The 26,239-nt window shown below is 46.0% G+C and overlaps 1 protein-coding gene across 7 annotated transcripts in view; it reads right to left on the minus strand.

Moving 5' to 3' along the window:
* shank3a (SH3 and multiple ankyrin repeat domains 3a) overlaps positions 1 to 26,239 on the minus strand; it is a 777,353-nt gene that overhangs the window by 142,221 nt on the left and 608,893 nt on the right. For 6 of the 7 annotated variants that reach the window (XR_010967116.1, XM_068005243.1, XM_068005244.1 and 3 more), the window contains 2 exons: positions 24,596 to 24,671; positions 8,039 to 8,121 (listed from right to left, as the gene is read on the minus strand). Coding sequence is in view for 6 of the 7 variants with exons in the window: in XM_068005243.1 (XP_067861344.1) it covers positions 8,039 to 8,121; positions 24,596 to 24,671 (159 nt within the window). In the remaining variant the exon portion in view is untranslated. The remainder of the gene's footprint in view (positions 1 to 8,038; positions 8,122 to 24,595; positions 24,672 to 26,239) is intronic. The other variant, XM_068005245.1, reaches the window with a different exon arrangement.

The following is a 26,239-nucleotide window of genomic DNA, read 5'->3' on the forward strand; positions in this document are numbered from 1 at the left end:
ACATCCGACTTACCCAGTCCGACATCGCACTCACCCAGTCCGACATCCTCCTCACCCAGTCCGACATCGCACTCACCCAGTCCGACATCGCACTCAGCCATTCCAACATCCGCCTCACCCAGTCCGACATCGCACTCACCCAGTCCGACATCCACCTCACCCAGTCCAACATCGCACTCACCCAGTCCGACATCGCATTCACCCAGTCCGACATCCGACACCCCAGTCCAACATCTGACTCCCTCAGTCCGACATCGCACTCACTCAGTCCGACATCGCACTCACCCAGTCCGACATTGCACTCACCCAGTCCGACATCCACCTCACCCAGTCCGACATCGCACTCACCCAGTCCGACATCGCACTCACCCAGTCCGACATCCGACTCACCCAGTCCGACATCGCACTCACCCAGTCCGACATCCGACTCACCCAGTCCGACATCGCACTCACCCAGTCCGACATCCGACTCACCCATTCCGACATCGCACTCACGCAGTCCGACATCCGACTCACCCATTCCGACATCGCACTCACGCAGTCCGACATCCACCTCACCCAGTCCGACTTCTCATTCACCAGTCCAACATCACACACACCCAGTCAGACATCGCACTCACCCAGTCCGACATCGCACTCACCCAGTCAGACATCGCACTCACCCAGTCCGACTTCGCTCTCACCCAGTCCGACATCGCTCTCCCCCAGTCCGACATCGCACTCACCCAGTCCGACATCCGCCTCACCCAGTCCAACATCGCACTCACCCAGTCCGACATCGCATTCACCCAGTCCGACATCCGACTCACCCAGTCCGACATCGCACTCACCCAGTCCGACATCGCACTCCCTCAGTCCGACATCGCACTCACCCAGTCCGACTTCGCACTCACCCAGTCCGACATCGCACTCACCCAGTCAGACATCGCACTCACCCAGTCCGACATCCACCTCACCCAGTCCGACATCCACCTCACCCAGTCCGACATCCGACTCACCCAGTCCGACATCTGACTCACCCAGTCCGACATCCACCTCACCCAGTCCGACACCCGACGCACCCGTCCGACATCCGACTCACCCTGTCCGACATCGCACTCTCCCAGTTCCACATCCCACTCACCCAGTCCGACATCCGATGCAGCCAGTCCGACATCGCACTCTCCCAGTCCGACATCCGACTCACCCAGTCCAACATCCACCTCACCCAGTCCGACATCCACCTCACCCAGTCCGACATCGCACTCACCCAGTCCGACATCCACCTCACCCAGTCCGACATCGCACTCACCCTGTCCGACATCGCACTCTCCCAGTCCGACATCACACTCACCCAGTCCGACATCCCACTCACCCAGGCCGACATCCGACTCACCCTGTCCGACATCGCACTCTCCCAGTCCGACATCCCACTCACCCAGTCCGACATCCGATGCAGCCAGTCCGACATCGCACTCTCCCAGTCCGACATCCCACTCACCCAGTCCGACATCCGATGCAGCCAGTCCGACATCGCACTCACCCAGGCCGAAATCCACCTCACCCAGTCTGACATCGCACTCCCCGAGTCCGACATCCACCTCAGCCAGTCCGACATCCCACTCACCCAGGCCGACATCCACCTCACCCAGTCCGACTTCGCACTCACCCAGTCCGACATCACACTCACCCAGTCCGGCATCGCACTCACCCAGTCCGACATCCGACTCACCCAGTCCGACATCACACTCACCCAGTCCGACATCCGACACACCCAGTCCGTAATCGCACTCACCCAGTCCGACATCCGACTCACCCAGTCTGACATCGCACTCACCCAGTCCGACATCGCACTCACCCAGTCCGACATCCACCTCACCCAGTCCGACATCGCACTCACCCAGTCCGACATCCACCTCACCCAGTCCGACATCGCACTCACCCAGTCCGACATCGCACTCACCCAGTCCGACATCCGACTCACCCAGTCCGACATCTGACTCACCCAGTCCGACATCGCACTCACCCAAACCGACATCCGACTCACCCTGTCCGACATCGCACTCTCCCAGTCCGACATCCGACCTCACCCAGTCCGACATCCACCTCACCCAGTCTGACATCGCACTCCCCGAGTCCGACATCCACCTCAGCCAGTCCGACATCCCACTCACCCAGGCCGACATCCACCTCACCCAGTCCGACTTCGCACTCACCCTGTCCGACATCACACTCACCCAGTCCGGCATCGCACTCACCCAGTTCGTAATCGCACTCACCCAGTCCGACATCCGACTCACCCAGTCCGACATCACACTCACCCAGTCCGACATCCGACACACCCAGTCCGTAATCGCACTCACCCAGTCCGACATCCGACTCACCCAGTCCGACATCGCACTCACCCAGTCCGACATCGCACTCACCCAGTCCGACATCGCACTCACCCAGTCCGACATCCGACTCACCCAGTCCGACATCGCACTCACCCAGTCCGACATCCACCTCACCCAGTCCGACATCGCACTCACCCGGTCCGACATCCGACTCACCCAGTCCGACATCCACCTCACCCAGTCCGACATCGCACTCACCCAGTCCGACATCCGACTCACCCAGTCCGACATCGCACTCACCCAGTCCGACATCCACCTCACCCAGTCCGACATCGCACTCACCCAGTCCGACATCCGACTCACCCTGTCCGACATCGCACTCTCCCAGTCCGACATCACACTCACCCGGTCCAACATTGACTTCCCCCGTCCGACATCCCACTCACCCAGTCCGACATCTGACTCACCCAGTCCGACATCCACCTCACCCAGTCCGACATCCGACGCACCCAGTCCGACATTGCACTCACCCAGTCCGACATCGCACTCACGCAGTCCAACATCTGACTCCCCCAGTCCGACATCGCACTCACCCAGTCCGACATCGCACTCACCCAGTCCGACATCTGACTCACCCAGTCCGTAATCGCACTCACCTAGTCTGACATCCACCTCACCAAGTCCGACATCGCACTCACCCAGTCCGACATCCGACTCACCCTGTCAGACATCGCACTCACCCAGTCCGACTTCGCACTCACCCAGTCCGACATCGCACTCACCCAGTCCGACATCCGACTCACCCCGTCCGACATCGCGCTCACCCAGTCCGACATCCACCTCACCCAGTCCGACATCCAACTCACCCAGTCCGACATCCACCTCACACAGTCCGACATCCGACTCACCCAGTCCGACATCGCACTCACCCAGTCCGACATCCCACTCACCCAGTCCGACATTCGACTCACCCAGTCCGACATCCACCTCACCCAGTCCGACATCCACCTCACCCAGTCCGACATCCACCTCACCCAGTCCGACATCACACTCACCTGGTCCGACATCACACTCACCCAATCCGACATCCACCTCACTCAGTCCGATATCGCACTCACCCAGTCCGACATCCGACTCACCCTGTCCGACATCGCACTCACGCAGTCCGACATCACACTCACCCGGTCCGACATCGCACTCTCCCAGTCCGACATCGCACTCACCCAGTCCGACATCGCACTCACCCAGTCCGACATCGCACTCACTCAGTCCGACATGGCGCTCAACCAGTCCAACAACACACTCACCCAGTCCGACATCCACCTCACCCAGTCCGACATCTCACTCACCGAGTCCGACATCTGACTCCCCCAGTCCAACATCCGAATCACCCAGTCCGACATCACACTCACCCAATCCATCATCACACTCACCCAGTCCAACAAGGTATGCCACTCATGGAGCCCGGTTTTTGTTGAACCACCCCCTCCTATGTCCAACTCTATTATGGATAGATCTGTTTTGAACTTTCTTTTCTCTGATGCCAATGTATCTGCACAGTTTGTACTGGCCTGACTGACCCTGCAGTGATAACCTGGGTGCCTTTTATCCATCTCATTTAATATTTTGTATCCCATCATCTGATGCCCCTCAATCATCTTTTCTCTGCTGTAGTGTTTGCGCTTCTCTAACCTTCCTTCTCAGCTTATCCCTTTACACCTGGGATCAGTCTCGTTCCCACCACTTAATAGTTTCAGTATAACTCCTATCGACTAATTGTTGTTATGGAGCACAGCATTCTACTAGCTTTTTAATTGCATCTCCACATCGCCTGAATACTGAATGTGCCGAGTCTAACGTCAGTCCCAGGGCCCTATCCAACTCTCTCTTCGCTTGTTCTATTTCATTCTATGTCGATAAAAACACTGAAAAGCTCTGATAACATTCTCACCAAGGTGGAGGTGGTGAGCCTGAACTTCAGTCACATACTTTCTCATCTAATATCAGCCATTCCGAAAGAAAAAATAATCTCTTGCCTATCACCAGATGAGAGTGTTAGCTTTCCCGGTGAGTCTGGGCCTCTAATCGAGGAGTAGTTGTAAGCTGTGTACTTGTTCCTAAGAATAATTTTCTCAGCTGAAATCGAAAGAAGAGCTGAGTGAATCTAGGTCAGTGCCAATCAAGTGATTTGGCTGAGGGTCAGGCTGAGGATCTGCGAGTCTGATTAATGCTTGAATTTCACTGTGAGCTCAGCCTCTGCCTGAAGTTTTGCAGTTATTTTACCTTTTTTGGTGTTGATTGCTCAGCTCGTGTTGTTAGTCTGTGGCTGCAGGCCCAGAGAAGTCACAAAAACATCACACAAGCTCTCCCCGTGGTTTAGCTGGTTAAGGCAGTGAGTAGCTGAACTCTAAGATCAGAAAGGAAAGGACTTGCATTTATGTCGTGCCTTTCATGACCTCATGCTGTCCCACAGCGCTTCACAGCTAATGAAGTACTTTTGAAGTGTAGTCACTGTTGTAATGTAGGAAACGCAGCAGCAAATTTGCGCACAGCAAGGTCCCACAAACAGCAATGGTATAAGGACGAGATAATCTGTTATAATTATGTTTTTCAGCTAAGGAGTAAATATTGGCCAGGATACTAGGGAGAAGTCCCCTGCTCATCTTTGAAATACTGCCATGGGATCTTTTACGTCCACCTGAGAGGGCAAAGGTCTTATCTGAAAGATGTCACCTCCTGCAGTACTGTACTGGAACGTCAGTCTAGATTATGTACCAAGTCTCTGAAGTGAGGCTTGAACCCACAACCTTCTTACTCAGAGGCGATAGTGCTACCACTGAGCCACAGCTGACACCTGAGAAATTTCCAGGTTTGACCCTCAGTCTGTACGGAGTTAGATAATTTCAGCCGCTTTCCTGGGCTAAAAGGGGAAAGTTTGGGTCCAAATTGCTATATAGTGCCCCCCTCCTGGAAATTATGCATGCATGCATGGTCGTTGGGCAAGGAAAAGATTGGATTCAACAGTAATGCCACCATTGATACATGTGAAGATAATGGAGGGAGTTAGACAGCCATTAGGTGGGTTTGAGGGACATGGAGAGAAGGTGGGTAGGTGAGGTTGAGGTATATGGTTAATCCCGTTATATACAGTACAGTGACGGCCAGTGAATCCTGTTATATACAATACAGGGACTGACAGTCAATCCTATTACATATAATGGAGGGATTGATAGTGAATCCCATTATAAACAATACAGGGACGGCCATTGAGTCCCGGTATATAATAGAGGGACGGAGGGTGAGTTCTGCTATATACAATAGAGGGACAGTGAATCATGTTGTATACAGTAGAGGGACAGACATCAAATCCCGTCATATACAATAGATGGATGGACGTGAATGCCATTATGTACAATACAGGGATGGACATCGTATCCCGTTATATACAATACAGGGATTGACGTTGAATCCTGTTATATATAATAGTGGGACAGACATCATATCCTGTTATAGACAATAGAGGGACAGACGGTGAATCCCGTTATAGACAATAGAGGGACTGACGGTGAATCCCGTTATGGACAATAGAGGGACAGACGGTGAATCCCGTTATAGACAATAGAGGGACTGACGGTGAATCCCGTTATAGACAATAGAGGGACAGACATCATATCCTGTTATATACAATAGAGGGACAGACGGTGAATCCCGTTATAGACAATCGAGGGACAAACATCATATACTGTTATATACAATAGAGGGACAGACGGTGAATCCCGTTATAGACAATAGAGGGACAGACGGTGAATCCCGTTATAGACAATAGAGGGACAGACGGTGAATCCCGTTATATACATTAGAGGGACAGACGGTGAATCTCGTTATAGACAATAGAGGGACAGACGGTGAATCCCGTTATAGACAATAGAGGGACAGACGGTGAATCCCGTTATAGACAATAGAGGGACAGACAGTGAATCCCGTTATAGACAATAGAGGGACAGACGGTGAATCCCGTTATAGACAATAGAGGGACAGACGGTGAATCCCGTTATATACATTAGAGGGACAGACGGTGAATCCCGTTATAGACAATAGAGGGACAGACGGTGAATCCCGTTATAGACAATAGAGGGACAGACGGTGAATCCCGTTATAGACAATAGAGGGACAGACGGTGAATCCCGTTATAGACAATAGAGGGACAGACATCATACCCTGTTATATACAATAGAGGGACAGACGGTGAATCCCGTTATAGACAATAGAGGGACAAACGGTGAATCCCGTTATAGACAATAGAGGGACAAACGGTGAATCCCGTTATAGACAATAGAGGGACAGACGGTGAATCCCGTTATAGACAATAGAGGGACAGACATCATACCCTGTTATATACAATACAGGGACAGACGGTGAATCCCGTTATAGACAATCGAGGGACAAACGGTGAATCCCGTTATAGACAATAGAGGGACAAACGGTGAATCCCGTTATAGACAATAGAGGGACAGACGGTGAATCCTGTTATAGACAATAGAGGGACAGACAGTGAATCCCGTTATAGACAATAGAGGGACAGACGGTGAATCCCGTTATAGACAATAGAGGGACAGACATCATACCCTGTTATATACAATACAGGGACAGACGGTGAATCCCGTTATAGACAATAGAGGGACAAACGGTGAATCCCGTTATAGACAATAGAGGGACAGACATCATATCCTGTTATAGACAATAGAGGGATGGACGGTGAATCCCATTGCATAGAGTGGAAGAACGGACAGTTAATTTTGTTTTGTGCAATAGCATTATGAATGATAGTACCGATTTATAGAATGGGATTCATGCCATTCATGTGTCTGAGAATGTCAGTATTGTACATACTGTGACTGGAGTATCGTTTTCTTGTGCATTAATAGCCGGACACATGCATATGTGGAGACAGACTGACATACATGTGTGGAGATGTGTAGTCATACACACGCACGCACACATACAAACACATGTGTGCACAAATACACAAGCATGTGCACACTCACACACCTGCGTGCTCACACAAAGTGAAGTGTAGTTTGCTGCCAAGTGATTACACAGGCACATCCCGACTATATTTTTAGACATGTTACACTCCTAGCCTGTTGGGAAAACTGCACTAGGGAGAAAGCCTTCTGTGCCTCAGGCGTGAAGCTGCTTTTAACTGGGATTCAGCGCTCTGTCTAATAAACCTCCCCTTCCCCAACAGTTCCACGGTTCTCCCTGAAATATTTGCAAAACAGAGAAAAGTCTCAACCATATTTTTAAACCAGTGTTTGGCACAACAGTCAGGTTTTAAGACAGCTGCATTTGAACATTCTAATGTCTCTGTCTAGCTGCAGTCCTGCTGCCTGCAATAATGAGGAGCAAGATGAATAGAACATTGTCCATGGTGAAGCACGCATTCACCCTTCCCATCTGTACAACACTCGGCTATAACAATGGTTCCTGATCATGTTGCAAGTATGACAAAGATTGAAGATGCAGAGACTAGGCTAGCAACACTGACACAAGCTGTTAAACTGGAATGGATTCGCAAGGGGACGACAGGGCAGTGTGGAAAATTCTCAAGGCAAAAACAAATTCCCGATCAGCCTTGTTGTATCCATTATAACTCCAGCTCGGTATGTGCCTGGGTGTTTCACAAAGGAAAAAAAGGGAATCAGGAATGCAGCAAATCCCACCTTTAGCTCCTCGGAGGACAAAGCCATATCCCTCGTTCTCCTTCTTCTGAAGCAGCGCTGTCTTCTCCTCGATGACATAATCACTATGAGAGAAAGACAAGAGGGGCGCTGGGTTACTTTTCACAACCATCTTCAAAAGGTGATCACCAGCATTCAGCAGCAGCAGCAAAGTCTTGATTGTATATATGTGTGTATGTATGTGTGTATGTATGTGTGTATGTGTTTTTCTCCCTTCTGCACAGAGGTTGGAGTTGATAAAATAAAGCTGGGTTGCTTGCTGTCGAAGGCACACACACACACACATACACACGCACACACACACACCCACACACACACATACACACACACACTCTCTCTCACACCCTTCAGTCACTCCAGCAACATGCATTTCTCATTCCCCTTCCACCACACAAACCCCACCCCAACCTCCTCTTTCCTCCTCCCCCCCACATAGCCTGTTGCATAATGCACGAGAAAAAAAAGAAATCGAGCAAGTGCTGATCTAACGTTCCAGTCTGACGTCTCTAACACAAGCCAGCTGCTTGTTAATCACATGCAAGGGAACTTCCTACAGGATCCAGGAGTCACTCACATACACACACTGCTAGAGACAAAAAAAATAGCTGGTTCTCATCTGCGGCAAGCACTAGTACGAGTGTGAACAATTAGCGAGCCAGCAGCAGAGAATTCGCTAGACATCACACACACAATCTACCCATAAGCCAGCCTGCTGAGATTCGCTTCACAAACCGTTGTGGCCCAGTAATTGGTGGTTCAGAATTGAGGCAGAAAATAAACAAATCAATCGTACTTCTCAAAGGAACAGATATATTCCCTTCCAACACCACGCAATGAATAAGCAAGCGGCCTACCCCAATAAACAGCACTCATGAAGCCTACCAGCAGTCATATGATTAATTAATTCCGTTTCCTTACTTCACAAGCAACAATGTGACAGATAACAAATGTTAACTGATTCCTGATGAATTACTAAATAGCATATAATTGTCATTATTTTGAACATTAGTTTTATATTAAAAATTATGAACAAGTCTCAACCTTGTCTCTGTTGATAGCACTCTCGTCTCTGATTTAGAAGATTGTGGGTTCAAGACCCAATCCAGAGATTTGAGCACATAATCTAGACTGGCACTTCTGTGCAGTACTGAGGGAGTGCTGCATTGTTGGAGGTGCCGTCTTTCAGATGAGACGTTAAACCAAGACCCTGTCTGCCCTCTAAGGGGGACGTAAAAGATCCCACAGCACTGTTCGAAGAAGAGCGTGGGAATCCTCCCATTGTCCTAGCCAATATTTATCCTTCAACCCCAGCTTATTGTTTCATTGCTGTTTGTGGGATCTTGCTGTGCACAAATTGGCTGCCGCGTTTCCTACATTACAACAGTGACTACACTTCAAAAGTACTTCATTGGCCGTAAAGCGCTTTGGGACGTCTTGAGGTCATGAAGGGAAGATACTGAGAGGTGTAGAGGAAGTGAGGGACCTTGGAGTGCATGTCCACAGATCCCTGAAGGTAGTAGGACAGGTAGATAAGGTGGTTAAGAAGGCATATGGAATGCTTTCCTTTATTAGCTGAGGCATGGAATATAAAAGCAGGGATGTTATGCTAGAACTGTATGAAACACTAGTTAGGCCACAGCTTGAGTACTGCGCACACTTCTGGTCACCACACTACAGAGAGGGTGCAGAGGAGATTTATGAGGATGTTGCCAGGACTGGAGAATTTTAGCTATGATGACAGATTGGATAGGCTGGGGTTGTTTTCCTTGGAACAGAGGAGGCTGAGGGGTGATTTGGTTGAGGTGTACAAAATTATGAGGAGCCTAGATAGAGTGGATAGGAAAGATCTATTTCCCTTAGTGGAGGGGGTCAATAACCAGGGGGCATAGAATTAAAGTGATTGGTAGAAGGTTTAGAGCAGAAATGGGGAAAAAAAATTTCACCCAGAGGGTGGGGGGGGTCTGGAACTCACTGCCTGAGAGGGTGGTAGAGGCAGAAACCCTCAACTCATTTAAAAAATACCTGGATGTGCGCCTGAAGAGCCGTGACCTGCAGGGCTATGAGCCAAATGCGGGAAAGTGGGGTTAGGCTGGATGGCTTGTTTCTCAGCCGGCGTGGACACAATGGGCCGAATGGCCTCCTTCTGCGCCGTAAAATTTCCTACAATTCTATGATTCTATTTCAATGAAAGGCGCTATATAAATGCAAGCTGTTTTTTTCTTTTAACAAAAATAGATATTGATATTATAAAAGTAAACACTTTTAATTAATTGGCCTTTTCTGAGAAATGCTGTATGTTATGTTAAAGTGAGGGGTTTTGGGTATATCAAAGAGCTTTGCAGTGAGGCATGTGGGTATATTAATGAGTGTTACAGTGAGGGGTGTGGTGATATCAGAGAGTGCTACAGTGAGAGATATATTAGTGAGTGTTACAGTGTAAGGGTGTGTATGTAACTGTGTGTGAGGGTGTGTATGTGACCATGTGCGAGGGTGTGAATATGAGTGTGTGTGAGAGGGTGCATATGAATGAGTGTTCGGGTGTATATATGACTGTGTGAGGATGTGTATGGGACTGTGCGCTAGGGTTTGAATGTGGGTTAGTGTGAGACTGTTTATATGAAAGTGTGTGAGGGTGTGTATGTGACTGTGTGTGAGGGTGTGTATGTGACTGTGTGTGAGGGTGTGTATGTGACTGTGTGTGAGGGTGTGTATACGACTGTGTGAGGGTGTGTATATGGCTTTGTGAAGGTGTGTAAATGACTGTGTGTGAGGGTGTGTATGTGACAGTGTTTGAAGGCCTGTATGTGACAGTGTGTGAGGGTATGTAGGTGACTGTGTGTATGTGACTATGTATATGTGACAGTGTGAAAGGTTGTGTATACGACTGTGTGAGGATGTGTATGTGACCGTGTATGAGGGTGTGTATATGGCTCTGTGTGAGGGTGTGTATGTGACCGTGGGTGAGGGTATGTAGTGTGTTAGAGTGTGTATGTGACTGTATGTGAGGATGTGTATATGATTGTGGATGAGAGTGTGTATATGACTATGTGTGAGGGTGTGTATTTGACTGTGTGACGGTGTGCATGTGACTGTGTGTGAGAGTGTGTACATGGCTGTGTGTAAAGGTGTCTATAAGGCTGTGTGTGAGGGAGTGTATGTGACTGTGGGTGAGGGTGTGTATATGACTGTGTGAGGGTGTGTATATGACTGTGTGTGAGGGTGTGTATGTGACTGTTTGTGAGGGTGTGTACGTGACGATGTGTGAGGGTGTGTAGTGTGTGAGGGTGTGTATGTGACTGTGTGGGAGGGTAAGTATGTGACTCTGAGTAAAGATGTGTATATGGTTGTGTATGAGGGTGTGTATATGATTGTGTGTGAGGATGTGTATGTGACTGTGTGAGTGTGTATGTGACTGTGTGTGAGGGTGTGTATGTGACTGTGAGTGAGGGTATGTATATGTCTGTGTGTGAGGGTGTGTATATGACCGTTTGTGAGGGTGTGTATGTGACTGCGTGTGAGGGTATGTATATGTCTGTGTGTGAGGATGTGTATATGTCCATGTGTGAGTGAGGGTGTGTATATGACCGTGTGTGAGGGTGTGTATGTGACTGTGTGTATGATTATGTGTCAGTGAACACTGACAGAAATACACCAAGAGGACCGCAGGCTGTGTTGGGAGCTGTGAATGTTTTTTTTGTGTATAAATATTTAGTGTTCACTGGGACAGCTCCACTCCAGGACTCTCGTAACCCTGCGGCTAAAACAAGAGCTTCAGCTTGACCAGGAAACTATTAAGTAGAGAGCTCGATTTTCCAAGGCCTGTGGAACATGGAGAACCTTCAGCTATCAGGTACTAGGGGAGCTGGTAAGAAAATCAGATCAATAACTCCAGAGCTTTTCTTGAAGAGCAGCACGAGCAGTAGTAGATTTAAAGGGAGAGCTCGTTAGAAGTTAAGGTTAAAGGGGTGATGTGGAGAGGAACTAAGGTGAAAAGGAACACCCGTGGGGAGTAGATGATAATCAGTAAAATAACCTTTCAGCAGCACAACAGCAAGAGGGCTGTCAGAGAAGAGATGAAAGCCATAAAAGATGCAAATAAGCTTGAAACTGAGGACGAGCACAAGGTACCAAATATTCTGAACGATGACTTCCTTCAAGTATTCACAAGGGAAGATATGAGCAACATGTTTTCGCCGAACAAGGAAATCAATGACTTTGTTACAACAGAGATGGAATTCTAGACAGGCTAATCAGGCTCAAAACAAATAATCCCCAGGGATATCCCAGAGTGAGAGAGACTAGGCGAGAGATTCGCGAGGCACCGACAATCATCATAAGGGAGTCATTGGACACTGGCAAGGTACCAGGAGATTGGAAACAGGAATGATGTGGTGCCCATATTCAAAAAGGGGGACAAAACAGACACAGACAAGTACAGACCCATTAGTCTTACTTTCATTCCATGTAAAATGATGGAATTGATGATCAAGTTTAAGATTGAGGATTACCTGTACAATAACCTAGTTTCCAGCAGTCTGCATGGATTCAGAAGGGGAAGGTCCTGTCTGACCAACCCATTAGACTTCTTTGAGAAAGTGACAATCCAAGTGGATGGTAGTGAACCCCATGAGACAGTGTACCTCAACCACGCAAAAGACTATCAACTAAATCCAAAGCCAGTAGGATTCAGGGCAAACCCTGGGAATGAATAAGAAACTGGTTAAAGGGTCAGAAACAACGAGTACTTATTATTGGAGTTATGCCAGAGTGGGGTAAAGTAGTGAGTTGGGACCCTCAGGGTTCAATACTTGGATTGGTACTGTTTTTAACTTACACCAATGACTTTTATTTAGAAACTCAATGCAGAGTGGTCAGATTTGCAGATGATACCAAACTGGGAGTGACAAAGGGTGACAGCTCAGAAATTACAGAATGAATTGGACAAAATACCTAAGCGGGCAGAACAATGGCGAATGGAATTTAATGCAGAGACTTGTAAAGTGCTACACATAGGAAGGAAAAATGGGTGACACTCGTTACTCCATGAATGGTGTTGAAATAGCTATGGATGAGGCTGAAAAAGACCATGGAGCCTTAGTAGACACAACAAACCATTTTAAAATAAAAGAAAAGGCTTCAATAGAACTCCAAGCCCCTGGCTCTTTCAACCTCTGTTGTCAGGGTAACCGGCTTCAGCTAAGTTCCAATTTGCATGTTCAACTAACTTCAATCTGAGTGAGTCCTTGATTCTTCAATTTATCTCAACAACAACTTGCATTTATACAAGGCCTTCAATATAGTAAAACGTCCCAAGGCGCTTCAAAGGAGCGATTATCAAAACAAAATTTGACACTGAGCCATATAAGGAGATATTAGGACAGGTGACCAAAAGCTTGGTAAAAGAGGTAGGTTTTAAGGATCACCTTAAAAGAGGAGAGGTAGAGAGGTGGAGAGGTTTAGGGAGGGAATTCCAGAGCTTATGGTCTAGGCAGCTGAAGACACGGCCGCCAATGGTGGATTGATTAATGTCGGGCATGCGCAAGAGGCAAGAATTGGAGGAGCGCAGAGATCTCAGAAGGTTGTAGGGCTGGAGGAGATTGCAGAGATAGGGAGAGGCTCTATGGTCTTTTTCAGCCTCATCCTCAGCTATTTCAACACCATTCATGGAATACGAGGCCATGGAGGGATTGAAAACAAGGATGAGAATTTTAAAATCAAGGTGTTCCCGGGCCTGGAGCAAATGTAGGTCACCGAGCACAGGGGTGATGGGAGAACGGGACTTGGTGTGAGTTAGGATATGGGCAGCAGAGTTTTGGATGAGCTCAAGTTTATGGAAGGTGGAAGATGGGAGGCCGGCCAGGAGAGCATTGGAATAGTCAAGTCTAGAGGTAACAAAGGCATGGATGAGGAATTCAGCAACAGATGAGCTGAAGCAGGGGCGGAGACGGACGATGTTACGGAGGTGGAAGTAGGCGGTCTTGGTAATGGAGTGGATATGTGGTCGGAAGCTCATCTCAGGGTCAAATAGGACACCAAGGTTACGAACAGTCTGGTTCAGCCTCAGACTGAGAATGTTCTAGATAAAGATAAAACGCTGACCAGGACATCACACTGGGCCAGTAGGACTTTTATCCTCCCATTCTTCCCTCTTTTTTTGGTCTTTTTGCACTATCGCAGCTGTGACTCATGTTTTCAGGTATTTAGTCAAAGTGGGCCAGCGAGTGTTGCCGTGGAAATGTAATTAATTCTGAAAGAGCCCAAGTGGGGGAAGGGAGGCAGGAGGTCATGCACAGACACTAAATAGCCTACTCTCAGCCCATTCCCTTTCTGGTAATCTTCAATTTAGCCTAACTCAACGGAGAGTCAATTTGCCACACCATTGAGAACACTGTCTACCAATCATCTAAACATCTCTTAGCATGTTGCACAATTGAGGAAAGAGGGGGGAGAAGAGGAAGCATGATCATTGAGGAAAGGTTTGAAGAGGGAAATGAGGAGGTAGAGAGGGGGAAGAGGGACAGAGAGTAAACGGAGGAGGGAGAGGAACATAGGAACAACTTTCAGGGGACTGAGTTCTGGATTTCCTCTACCCTTTCTGTGAAAATGTGCTTCCTGATTATACTCCCTGAACGGCTGAGCTCGAATTTTAAGATTATGCCTTCTTGTTCTGGATTCCCCCACCAGAGGAAATAGTTTCTCTCTCTCTACTCTATCGATTCCCTTAATCATTTTAAAGACCTCAATTGGATCACCCCTCAACATCCTAAACTCAAGGGAATACAAACTATGTTTATGCAACCTGCCCTCATCACTTAACCCTTTCAGCCCTGGTATCATTCTGTGAATCTGCACTGTATCCCTCCAAGGCCAATGTCCTTCCTGAGGTTCGTGCCCAAAACTGAACGCAGTACTCCAGATGGGGTCTGACCAAGGCTCTGTACAACTGAAGCATCACTTCCTCCCCTTTGATAAGGTTTCTCACACTATGTTACTTCACAAGATAGAATCTTGTGGTATTAGTAGGAATTTGCTACGCTGGATTAGGAATTGGCTCCAATCCCGCAGTCAAAATGTTGAAGTTAACGGATGTAGTTCTGCCTGGAGTTATGTTACTAGTGGTATTCCCCCAGGGGTTGGTCCTAGGCCACCAACTATTCACTGTCTTTATCAATGACCTGGATAGTGGTGTTGGGTGTATGATTAGTAAGTTTGCAGATGTTTCCAAAATCTGTAAAAGGGTTAAGACAGTAGAGGAGTGCAACTAAAAGCAAAAAGATTTAGATGCGCTAATTGGCAAATGGCATTTACATAGAATTAGAGAATTTACAGCACAGAAACAAGCCATTCGGCCCAACTGATCTATGCTGGTGTTTATGCTCCACACGAGCCTCATCCCAACCTACTTCGTCTGACCCTATCAGGCATATCCTTCTGTTCCTTTCTCCCTCATGTACTTATCTAGCTGCCTCTTAAATGCATCTATGCTATTTGCTTCAACTACTCCATATGATAGCAAGTTCCACATTCTAACTACTCTCTGGGTAAAGAAGTTTCTCCTGAATTCCTTATTGGGTTTATTAGTGATTATCTTATATTTATGAGCTATAATTTTGGACTCCCCCACAAGTGGAAACACCTTCTCTATGTCTACCCAATCAAACCCCTTCATAATTTTAAAGACCTCCATTAGGTCACCCTTCAGCTTTCACTTTTCTAGAGAAAAGAGCCCCAGCCTGTTCAGTCTTTCCTGATAATTCTAACTTTAGTTCTTGTATCATCCATGGAAATCTTTTTTGCACCTTCTCCATTATCTCTATATCCTTTTTGTTAAATGGAGACCAGAACTATGCACAGTACTCTGTGTGGTCTAACCAAGGTTCCATACAAGTTTAGCATAACCTCTCCGCCTTTCAATTCTATTCCTCTAGAAATGAACCTCAGTGCTTTGTTTGCATTTTTATGGCCTTGTTAACCTGCATTGCTACTTTTAATGATTTGTGACTTTGTATCCCTAGATCCCATTGCTTCTCTACCCCATTTAGACTTTTATTTCCCAAGGAGTATGTGTCCTCCTACCAAATTGCACCACCTCACAATTATCTATATTGAAATTAATTTGACATTTACATGCCCATTCTGCAAGTTTATTAACGTCTTCTTGTATTTTGTTGCAGCCTTCATCAGTATTAACTATACCCCCCAATTTTGAAATTGTACTTTTGATTTCCGAGTCAAAATCATTGATGTAAATGGTGAACAATAGTGGACCCAGCATTGATCCCTGTGGACTACCACTTCCCACCTTCTGCCAGTCTGTTTTGTAGCCAGCGTGCTATCCATTCTGCTTCCTGTCCCCTGACTCCACATTCTCTACTATGCAGTCCCTTATTGAGGGCCTTTTGAAAATCCAAGTATGTTACATCTACTACATTACCCTTGTCTACTCTTTCTGTTACTTCTTTAAAGAATTCATTAAGGTTAGTCAAGCATGACTTTCCCTTTTGAAATCCATGCTGACTATTCTTTATTATATTTTCAGTTTCTATGTTTTTCTATTACATCTTTGAGTAAAGATTCCATTATCTTACCTACCACCGATGTTAAACTAACTCATTTATAGTTTCCTGAACTTGTTCTATCTCCCCTTTTAAATCTAAGAATAACATTAATGTCTACCAGTCCTCTGGCACTATACTCTTTTCTAATGAATTTTTATAAATATATAATAGTGCCTCTGCTATCTCTTCCCTAGCTTCTTTTAATATGCATGGATGCAATCCATCTGAACTGGGGGTTTTATCCTCTCTAAGTATGACTAGTTTATTAATTATCCCCCCTCTTTCTATCTTAAATGTTGTGATATCTTTTTTGATCTCTTTCTCTCATGTCATGTCCACTCTGTTAGTCTCCCTGGTAAATACTGAGGCAAAGTAATTATTCAATATTTCTGCCATTTTGCTATCGTTACCTGAGAGTTTATCTTGTGCATCCCTTAGTGGCCCTATTCCTATCCTGATTTTCCTTTTGTTATTTATGTGCCTGTGAAATACTTTACTATTTCTTTTTACATTCCTTGATAATTTAATCTCGTAGTTCCTCTTTGCCTTCCTAATTGTTTTTTGGCTTCTTTCCTAACCTCTTCGTATTCCCTTTTGTCATCTCTCCTTTATTGGTTTGGAGTATGCCTCTTCCTTTAGTTTCAATTTTGCCCTTATCTCTTTATTCATCATGGTGTTTCATTATTGGTTAGTTTGTTCTTGCTTTTTAAGCGGTATATATTTCTCCTGGACTGTCTTGATCACCGTTTTAAATATTATCCACTGCTGTTCTATCTCTTTGTCCGTCAGTATTTTTTTCCAGTTTATCTTTCGTAGTTCCATTCTCAGTGATTCCTCTCTGGTTGGGCTTCTTACTAACTGGGTAAGAAAGGAGTCCTATAAGCATTGTAAAAACTCCATTCCCTTTTCCCCTTTCCCTACCTCTTCCTGCCGTTTATTTGGGGGTAGTTGAAATATCCCTTGGCTATTATTCTTGGTCTTTTACTCTTTTCATAGATTTGCTTACATATTTTTTCCTCCACTTCCCTTCCACTATTAGGTGATCTGTAGTATACCCATATTAATGTGATCGGTCCTTTCTTATCCTTTATCTCAATCCATATGGATTCTGTTTCTATTTTAATGTTAGTTATGTCTCTTTTTTCTACTGCCTTCATGTTATCCCTAATTAGTCCAGCTACCCCACCCCCCCCTTCTTCCTTCCCTATACTTTCTAAATATGTTACAACCTGCAATATTTAACTGCCATCCTGATCTTTATGTAGCCATTTTTCAGTTATCCCTACTACATCTGGCTCCTCACTACAGATTATTGCCTCCAGTTCCCCCTGCTTTGTTTCGGATGCTGTGCACATTGCTGTTCAGGCAATTTAATTTGTTTTTCTTAATCCACGTGTTGTATCCAGGCAATCCTTTACACCCAAGTGCAGTGAGAAAGGCTGGCCAATTGTTTTTAGATAAAACAGCACCGTCCTATGGAGGAAGTAGGAATAGCAGGTCTACCAGGACCGTGTTACCCACTTTCAATGGGTATGGGCAGTAGTTTTAACAACTAAAGGGTATATACCTATATATGTGAAGAAAGAACTTGCATTTATATAGCACCCTTTATGACCTCAGGATGTCCCAAAACACTTCACAGCCAATGAAGTACTTTTTGAAGTGTAGTCACTGTTGTAATGTAGGAAATGCAGCAGCCAATTTGTGCAAACAGCAATGAGATACTTGACCAGATAATCTGTTTTAATGATGTTGGTTGATAAATATTGGCCAGAACACCGGGGAAAACTCCCCTGCTCTTCTTTGAATAATGCCATGGGATCTCTTACATCCACTTGAGAAGGCAGACTGTTTAACGTCTCATGTGAAAGACGGCACCTCTGACAATGCAGCACTCCCTCAATACTGCAGTGAAGTGTCAGCCTGGATTATGTGCTCAACTCCTGGAGTGGGGCCGTTCTGACCACCTTCTGACTCAGTGGCGAGTATGCTACCACCGAGCCAAGGCTGACACCAGCACCAATTTCCCTTTAACAGCAAGCTGCAGTCCTTTAAGAGCTATTGCCCCGTTGGATTTTGCACTCCCAGATGAGCAGGATTGTGAATCTTTGGAATTCTCTACCCGAGAGGGCTGTGGATGCTCAGTCGTTGCATATACTCAAGGCTGAGATAGATAGATTTTTGGACTCTAGGGGAATCAAGGGATATGGGGATCGGGGGGAAAGTGGAGTTGAGGTTGAAGATCAGCCACAATCTTATTGAATGGTGGAGCAGGCTCAAGGGGCCATATGGCCTACTCCTGCTCCTATTTCTTTATGTTCTTATGTTGCAGGCCCAGCAAACTTTTCCTGTGTCTATAGCCTTTTGAGATTAGGAGGACTGAATCCCGTCGCAAGATTGGGCCCAAGCCATTCTTTCAGCTGCCAGTGCAAGAGTGCCTACCCCATATCGACCATCGCGGTCCACTTTTGACACTGATAAAATTGGGACTATTTTAGTTTATTAATTTTCTGCCACCTCCCCTGGAAGCACTGACACTTGCTGGGGTACAGGTTCCACATGTGCTGGCAGCTCTCCGGAAGCTCATGGCCTTTTTTCACGTGTGAGCCTTGACAGGGAGTGTCGACAGACTATTTTACCATGCAGGGCATCAAAGCCAAGCCTGATCTTGTCCTCAACCAACATCCACATAGATGCCTTTCAGGCAGGGATCACTGACTAGTGACCAGGATCAGGCACCCTGGCTGATTTGACTCCTCCCTAACCCAGGGATCGTGAGGCCAATTGCAGTCCTTACCATTGCTTTGGCCGAGATCACCTAACCTAGCACAGACGGGGTTCAAACCATTGACCGTTTGGGCACGGTTTAGCGGAACAGGAGGTAGTTGTGCTCATTTGGCCTTTGAACGTTGGCACATTTTGCACAACACAACTCCGTTACCAATGGTTACATTTGTTAGAGGTCCCTGCAATCCAGCAGTTAAGATAAAATTCTTTAGCCTATTTTCTTACAGCTGAAAAATTGCTGAGGTAAGCGTGATCACAAAATTTCTGCCTTTGAGGAGCAGAGCTGTGAAATGCGAGTGTTTTGACAAGAATATTTTAACCGTCTCGCACTGCACTGTGACTGGTACGTGGCCTGCTGCTTCTGCTCTTGGAGGCAAACAAGGAAATGGAAGCCTTGCCTGTTGAATCAGTGAGTTTATTCACAGTAGCTTAGCGACACAGACAGAAATCTCAACCCCACCTACCCACCTTCTCCCATATATCTCAATCCTATCTACCCACCTTCTCACAGTAACCCTCAACCTCATCTATCCACCTTCTTCCAGGGCAGTTACAGCACGGGTTATACACAGAGTAACGCTCCCTCTACACAGTCCCATCAAACACTTCCAGGACAGTTAAAAATTGATAAAGAAGAGGTACTAGAAAGGCTGGACGTACTTAAAGTAGATAAGTTGCCCGGTCCCGAGGGGATGTATCCTAGGTTGCTGAGGGAAGTAAGGGTGGAAATTGCGGAGGTACTGGCCATAATCTTCCAAACATCTGTAGATTCAGGGGTGGTGCCAGAGGACTGGAGAATTGCAAATGTTACACCCTTGTTCAAAAAAGGGTGTAAGGGTAAACCCAGCAACTATAGGTCACTCAGTTTAACCTCAGTGGTGGGGAAACTTTTAGAAACGATAATCCGGGACAGAATTAACAGTCACTGGACGAGGGTGGATTGATTAGGGAAAGCCAGCACGGATTTGTTAAAGGCAAATTGTGTTTAACTAACCTGATTTTTTTGATGAGGTAACAGAGAGGGTAGATGAGGGCAATGCAGTTGATGTGGTGTATAAGGACTTTCAAAAGGCATTTGATAAAGTGCCATATGGTAGGCTTATCATCAAGATTCCGGCCCATGGAATAAAGGGGGTAGTAGCAACATGGATACAGAATTGGCTAAGGGAAAGGAAACAGAGAGTAGTGGTGAACAGTTGTTTTTCGGACTGGAGGGAGGTGTACAGTGGTGTTCCCCAGGGGTCGGTGCTGGGACCACTGCTTTTCTTGATATATATTAATGATTTGGACTTGGGTAAACAGGGCACAATTTCAAAATTTGCAGATGACACAAAACTTGAAAGGGTAGTAAACAGTGAGGAGGATAGTGATAGACTTCAAGAGGATATAGACAGGCTGGTGGAATGGGTGAACATGTGGCAGATGAAATTTAACGCAGAAAAATGCGAAATGATACTTTTCGGTAGGAAGAACGAGGAGAAGTAATATAAACTAGAGGGCACTGTAAAAGGGGTACAGGAACAGAGAGATCTGGGGGTATATGTGCACAAATCATTGAAGGTGGCAAGGCAGGTTGAGAAATCAGTTAAAAAGCATACGGGATCCTGGTCTTTATAAATAGAGGCATAGAGTACAAAAGTATGGAAGTCATGATGAACCTTTATAAAACACTGGTTCGGCCACAATTGGAGTATTGTGTTCAGTTCTGGGCACCGCACTTCAGCAAAGATGTGAAGGCCTTAGAGAGGGTGCAGAAAAGATTTATTAGAATGATTCCAGGGATGAGAGACTTTAGTTACGTGGATAGACTGGAGAAGCTGGGGTTGTTCTCCATGGAACAGAGAAGGTTGAGAGGAGATTTGATAGAGGTGTTCAAAATCATGAAGAGTCTAGACAGAGTAGATGGAGAGAAACTGTTTCCATTGGCGGAAGGGTAAAGGACCAGAGGACATAGATTTAACGCGATTGGCAAAAGAACCAAAGGTGTCATGAGGAAAAACTTTTTTACACAGCGAGTGGTTAGGATCTGGAATGCACTGCCCGAGGGGGTGGTGGAGACAGATTCAATCATGGCCTTCAAAAGGGAACTGGATAAGTACTTGAAAGGAAAAAATTTGCAGGGCTACAGGGAAATGGCGGGGGGGTGGGACTAGCTGGATTGCTCCTGCATGGAGCCGGCATGGACTCGATGAGCCGAATGGCCTCCTTCTGTGCTAAAACCTTTCTATGATTCTATGACAGATACAGTACAGGTTAGACATAGAGTAAAGATAGCTCTGCACTGCCCCATCAAACACTCCAGGGCAGATACAGCATGGGTTAAATACAGAGTAAAGTTCCCTCTACATTGTCCCATCAAATACTCAGGGCAGCTACAGCATGGGTTAGATACAGAATAAAGCTCTCTCTGCGCTGTCCCATCAAACACTCCCAGGGCAGGTATAGCACAGGTTAGATACAGAGTAAAGCTCCCTCTGCACTGTCCCATCAAACACTCCCAGGGCAGGTACATCACGGGTTTGATACAGAGTAAAGCTGCCTCTACACTGTCCCATCAAACACTCCCAGGGCAGGTACATCACGGGTTTGATACGGAGTAAAACTCCTTGTACCCCGTGCCAACATTGCACCTCAACTTGAACTCAGAAGTGTACGAACTTAGTTGGCCATTGGGCCATTTCAATATTTCACACCAGCCATGTATGTGAGTTGCCTTTGACAGAGGTAAGAACATAAGAGCATAAGAGATAGGAGCAGGAGTAGGCCATTTGGCCCTTCCTGCCTGCTCCGCCATTCAATGAGATCATGGCTGATCTGATTTTTACCTCAACTCCACTTTCCCGCCTTTTCCCCATATCCTTTGACTCCCTTGCTGATCAAAAATTTGTCTAACTCAGCCTTCAATATATTCAATGACTTAGCCTCCACCGCTCTTTGGGGCAAAGAATTCCAAAGGTTCACAACTCTCTGAGAGAAGAAATTTCTCCTCATCTCCGACTTAAACGGGTGACCCCTTATTCTGAGTCTATACCCCCGAGTTCCAGATTCCCCTATGAGGGGAAACATCCTCTCAGCATTTACCCTGTCAAGCTCCCTCAGAATCTTATACGTTTCAATAAGATCTCCTCTCATTCTTCTAAACTCCAGTGAATATAGGCCCAACCTGCTCAATCTTTCCTCATAAGAAAACCCTTCCACACCTGGAATCAACCGAGTGAACCTTCTCTGAACTGCCTCCAATGCAAGTATATGGTTCCTTAAATAAGGGCACTAGAACTGTAAGCAGTACTCTAGGTGTGGTCTCACCAGCACCCTATACACTTGTAGCAAGACTTCCCTGCTTTTATACTCCATCCCCCTTGAAATAAGGGCAAATATTCCATTTGCCTTCCCAATTACCTGCTGCATCTGTATGCTAACTTTTTGTGTTTCATGTACAAGGACACCTAAATCCCTCTGTACCGCAGCATTCTGTAGTCTTTCTCCGTTTATATAATATTTTTCTTTTTTATTCTTCCTCCCAAAGTGGATGACTTCACATTTTCCCACATTATACTCCATCTGCCAAATTTTTGCCCACTCGCTGAACCTGTCAATATCCCTTTGCAGACACTTTGTCTTCCTCAGATCTTGCTTTTCCACCTACTTTTGTATCATCAGCAAATTTGGCCACAAGACACTCTGTTCCTTCATCCAAGTCATTGATATTTATAGTTGAGGCCCCAACACTGATCCCTGCGGCATCCCACTAGTTTCAGATTGCCATCCTGAAAATGACCCCTTTATCCCGACTCTCTGTTTTCTGTTAGTTAGCCAGTCCTCTATCCATGCTAATACATTACCCCCAACACCATGAGCTCTTATCTTGTGCAGTAACCTTTTATGTGGCACTTTATCAAATGCCTTTTGGAAATCCAAATACACTACATCTACTGGTGTCCCTTGATCCACCCTGCTCGTTACTTCCTCAAAGAACTCTAATAAATTTGTCAAACATGATTTCCCTTTCATAAAACCATGTTGACTCTCCATGAGTCTATTTTGAGTCTCTAAATGTCATAGTAACATAGGAACATGAGTAGGCCATTCAGCCCCTCGTGCCTTCTCCGCCATTTGATAAGATCATGGCTGATCTGTGATCGAGCTCCATATACCCACCTTTGGCCCATATCCCTTAATACCTTTGGTTGCCAAAAAGCTATCTATCTCACATTTAAATTTAGCAATTGAGCTAGTATCAATTGCCATTTGCGGAAGAAAGTTCCAAACTTCTACCACCCTTTGTGTGTAGAAATGTTTTCTAATCTTGCTCCTGAAAGGTCTGGCTCTAATTTTTAGACTGTGCCTCCTACTCTTAAAATCCCCAACCAGCGGAAATAGTTTCTCTCTATCCACCCTATCTGTTCCCCTTAATATCTTATAAACTTCGATCAGATCACTCCTTAACCTTCTAAACTCCAGAGAATACAACCCCAATTTGTGTAATCTCTCCTCGTAACTTAACCCTTGAAGTCCGGGTATCATTCTAGTAAACCTACGCTGCACTCCCTCAAAGGCCAATATGTCCTTCCGAAGGTGCGGTGCCCAGAACTGCTCACAGTACTCCAGGTGCGGTCTAACCAGGGTTTTGTATAGCTGCAGCAAAACTTCTGCCCCCTTGTACTCTAGTCCTCTAGATATCCTGCTACACTTCCTTAATAATCAATTCTAGCATTTTCCCAATGACAGATGTTAGGCTAACTGGTCTATAGTTACCTGCTTTCTGTCTCCCTTCTTTCTTGAATACGGGCGTTATATTTGCGGTTTTCCAATCCACTAGGAACTTTCCAGAATCTAGTGAATTTTGGAAGATTACAACCAATTCCTTATAGGGGGCGAAATCGGTCTTCGCCAGTAACATGATATGGCTCATCGTAAATTGGCAGACTGTCTTACACTGTGCCCGTTTTATGTTTGGTAAAGAAAATTTGCTACGAGCCCATATGGTGCTAGTGGCAAAGATCAATTTCATTTGCATATTCTGTAGGTAATGGGTTGTACCTGTCCCATGCCCATGTCCTACAGGACCCGCACAGCTAGCAGAGGGAGCTCATGGTCATTGCATCGGTTTGGCCTGCACTGAAACCCAACAATACTATCCCTTTACTCTGCCCAGTACAAAATATCTCCTGATAAAGGAAATGAGGTCTCCTACCTGTGAGATGAAAAGTTATCGTAGGATCCAACTGTGTAATGCCTGAAGAGTCGCTTTGTCCGGTCTTCACGTGTTTCTGAAAAAATGTTGAAGATTTAAATTGGAAAAGGGACAGGGAACAAACAAAGAGAAACAAAGAGACAGCACAGTGAAACAGAGAGACTGAGATAACAGAGAGCACAATGAATCACAGACACTGAGATAACAGAGAGCAGAGTGAAACACAGAGACTGAGATAACAGAGAGCACAATGAATCACAGAGACTGAGATAACAGAGAGCATAGTGAAACACAGAGACTGGGATAACAGAGAACACAGTGAAACACAGAGACTGGGATAACAGAGAACACAGTGAAACACAGAGACTGAGGAAACAGAGAGCAGAGTGAAACACAGAGACTGGGATAATAGAGAACACAGTGAAACACAGAGACTGAGATAACAGAGAGCACAATGAATCACAGAGACTGAGATAACAGAGAACACAGTGAAACACAGAGACTGAGATAACAGAGAACACAGTGAAACACAGAGACTGAGGAAACAGAGAGCACAGTGAAACACAGAGACTGGGATAAGAGAGAGCACAGTGAAACGCAGAGACTGAGATAACAGAGATCACAGTGAAACAGAGACTGAAATAACAGAGAGCACAGTGAAACACAGAGACTGAGATAACAGACAGCACAGTGAAACACAGAGACTGAAATAACAGAGAGCACAGTGAAACACAGAGACTGAGATAACAGAGAGCACAGTGAAAGACGGAGACTGAGATAACAGAGAACACAGTGAAACACAGAGACTGAGATAACAGAAAGCAGAGTGAAACACAGAGACTGAGATAACAGAGAGCACAGTGAAACACAGAGACTGAGATAACAGAGAACACAGTGAAACACAGAGACTGAGATAACAGAGAGCACAGTGAAACACAGAGACTGAGATAACAGAGAGCACAGTGAAACACAGAGACTGAGATAACAGAGAACACAGTGAAACACAGAGACTGAGATAACAGAGAACACAGTGAAACACAGAGACTGAGATAACAGAGAGCACAGTGAAACACAGAGACTGAAATAACAGAGAACACAGTGAAACACAGAGACTGAGATAACAGAGAACACAGTGAAACACAGAGACTGAGATAACAGAGAGCACAGTGAAACACAGAGACTGAATTAACAGACAACACGGTGAAACACAGAGACTGAGATAACAGAGAGCACAGTGAAACACAGAGACTGAGATAACAGACAGCACAGTGAAACGCAGAGACTGAGGAAACAGACAGCACAGTGAAACACAGAGACTGGGATAAGAGAGAGCACAGTGAAACGCAGAGACTGAGATAACAGAGAGCACAGTGAAACAGAGACTGAAATAACAGAGAGCACAGTGAAACAGAGAGACTGAGATAACAGAGAGCACAGTGAAACACAGAGACCGGGATAAGAGAGAACACAGTGAAACAGAGAGACTGAGATAACTGAGAGCACAGTGAAACACAGAGACTGAAATAACAGACAACACAGTGAAACACAGAGACTGAGATAACAGAGAACACAGTGAAACACAGAGACTGAGATAACAGAGAGCACAGTGAAACACAGAGACTGAGATAACAGAGAGCAGAGTGA

This window comes from Heptranchias perlo, chromosome 24 (assembly GCF_035084215.1).
Source record: "Heptranchias perlo isolate sHepPer1 chromosome 24, sHepPer1.hap1, whole genome shotgun sequence".
NCBI lineage: Eukaryota > Metazoa > Chordata > Chondrichthyes > Hexanchiformes > Hexanchidae > Heptranchias > Heptranchias perlo.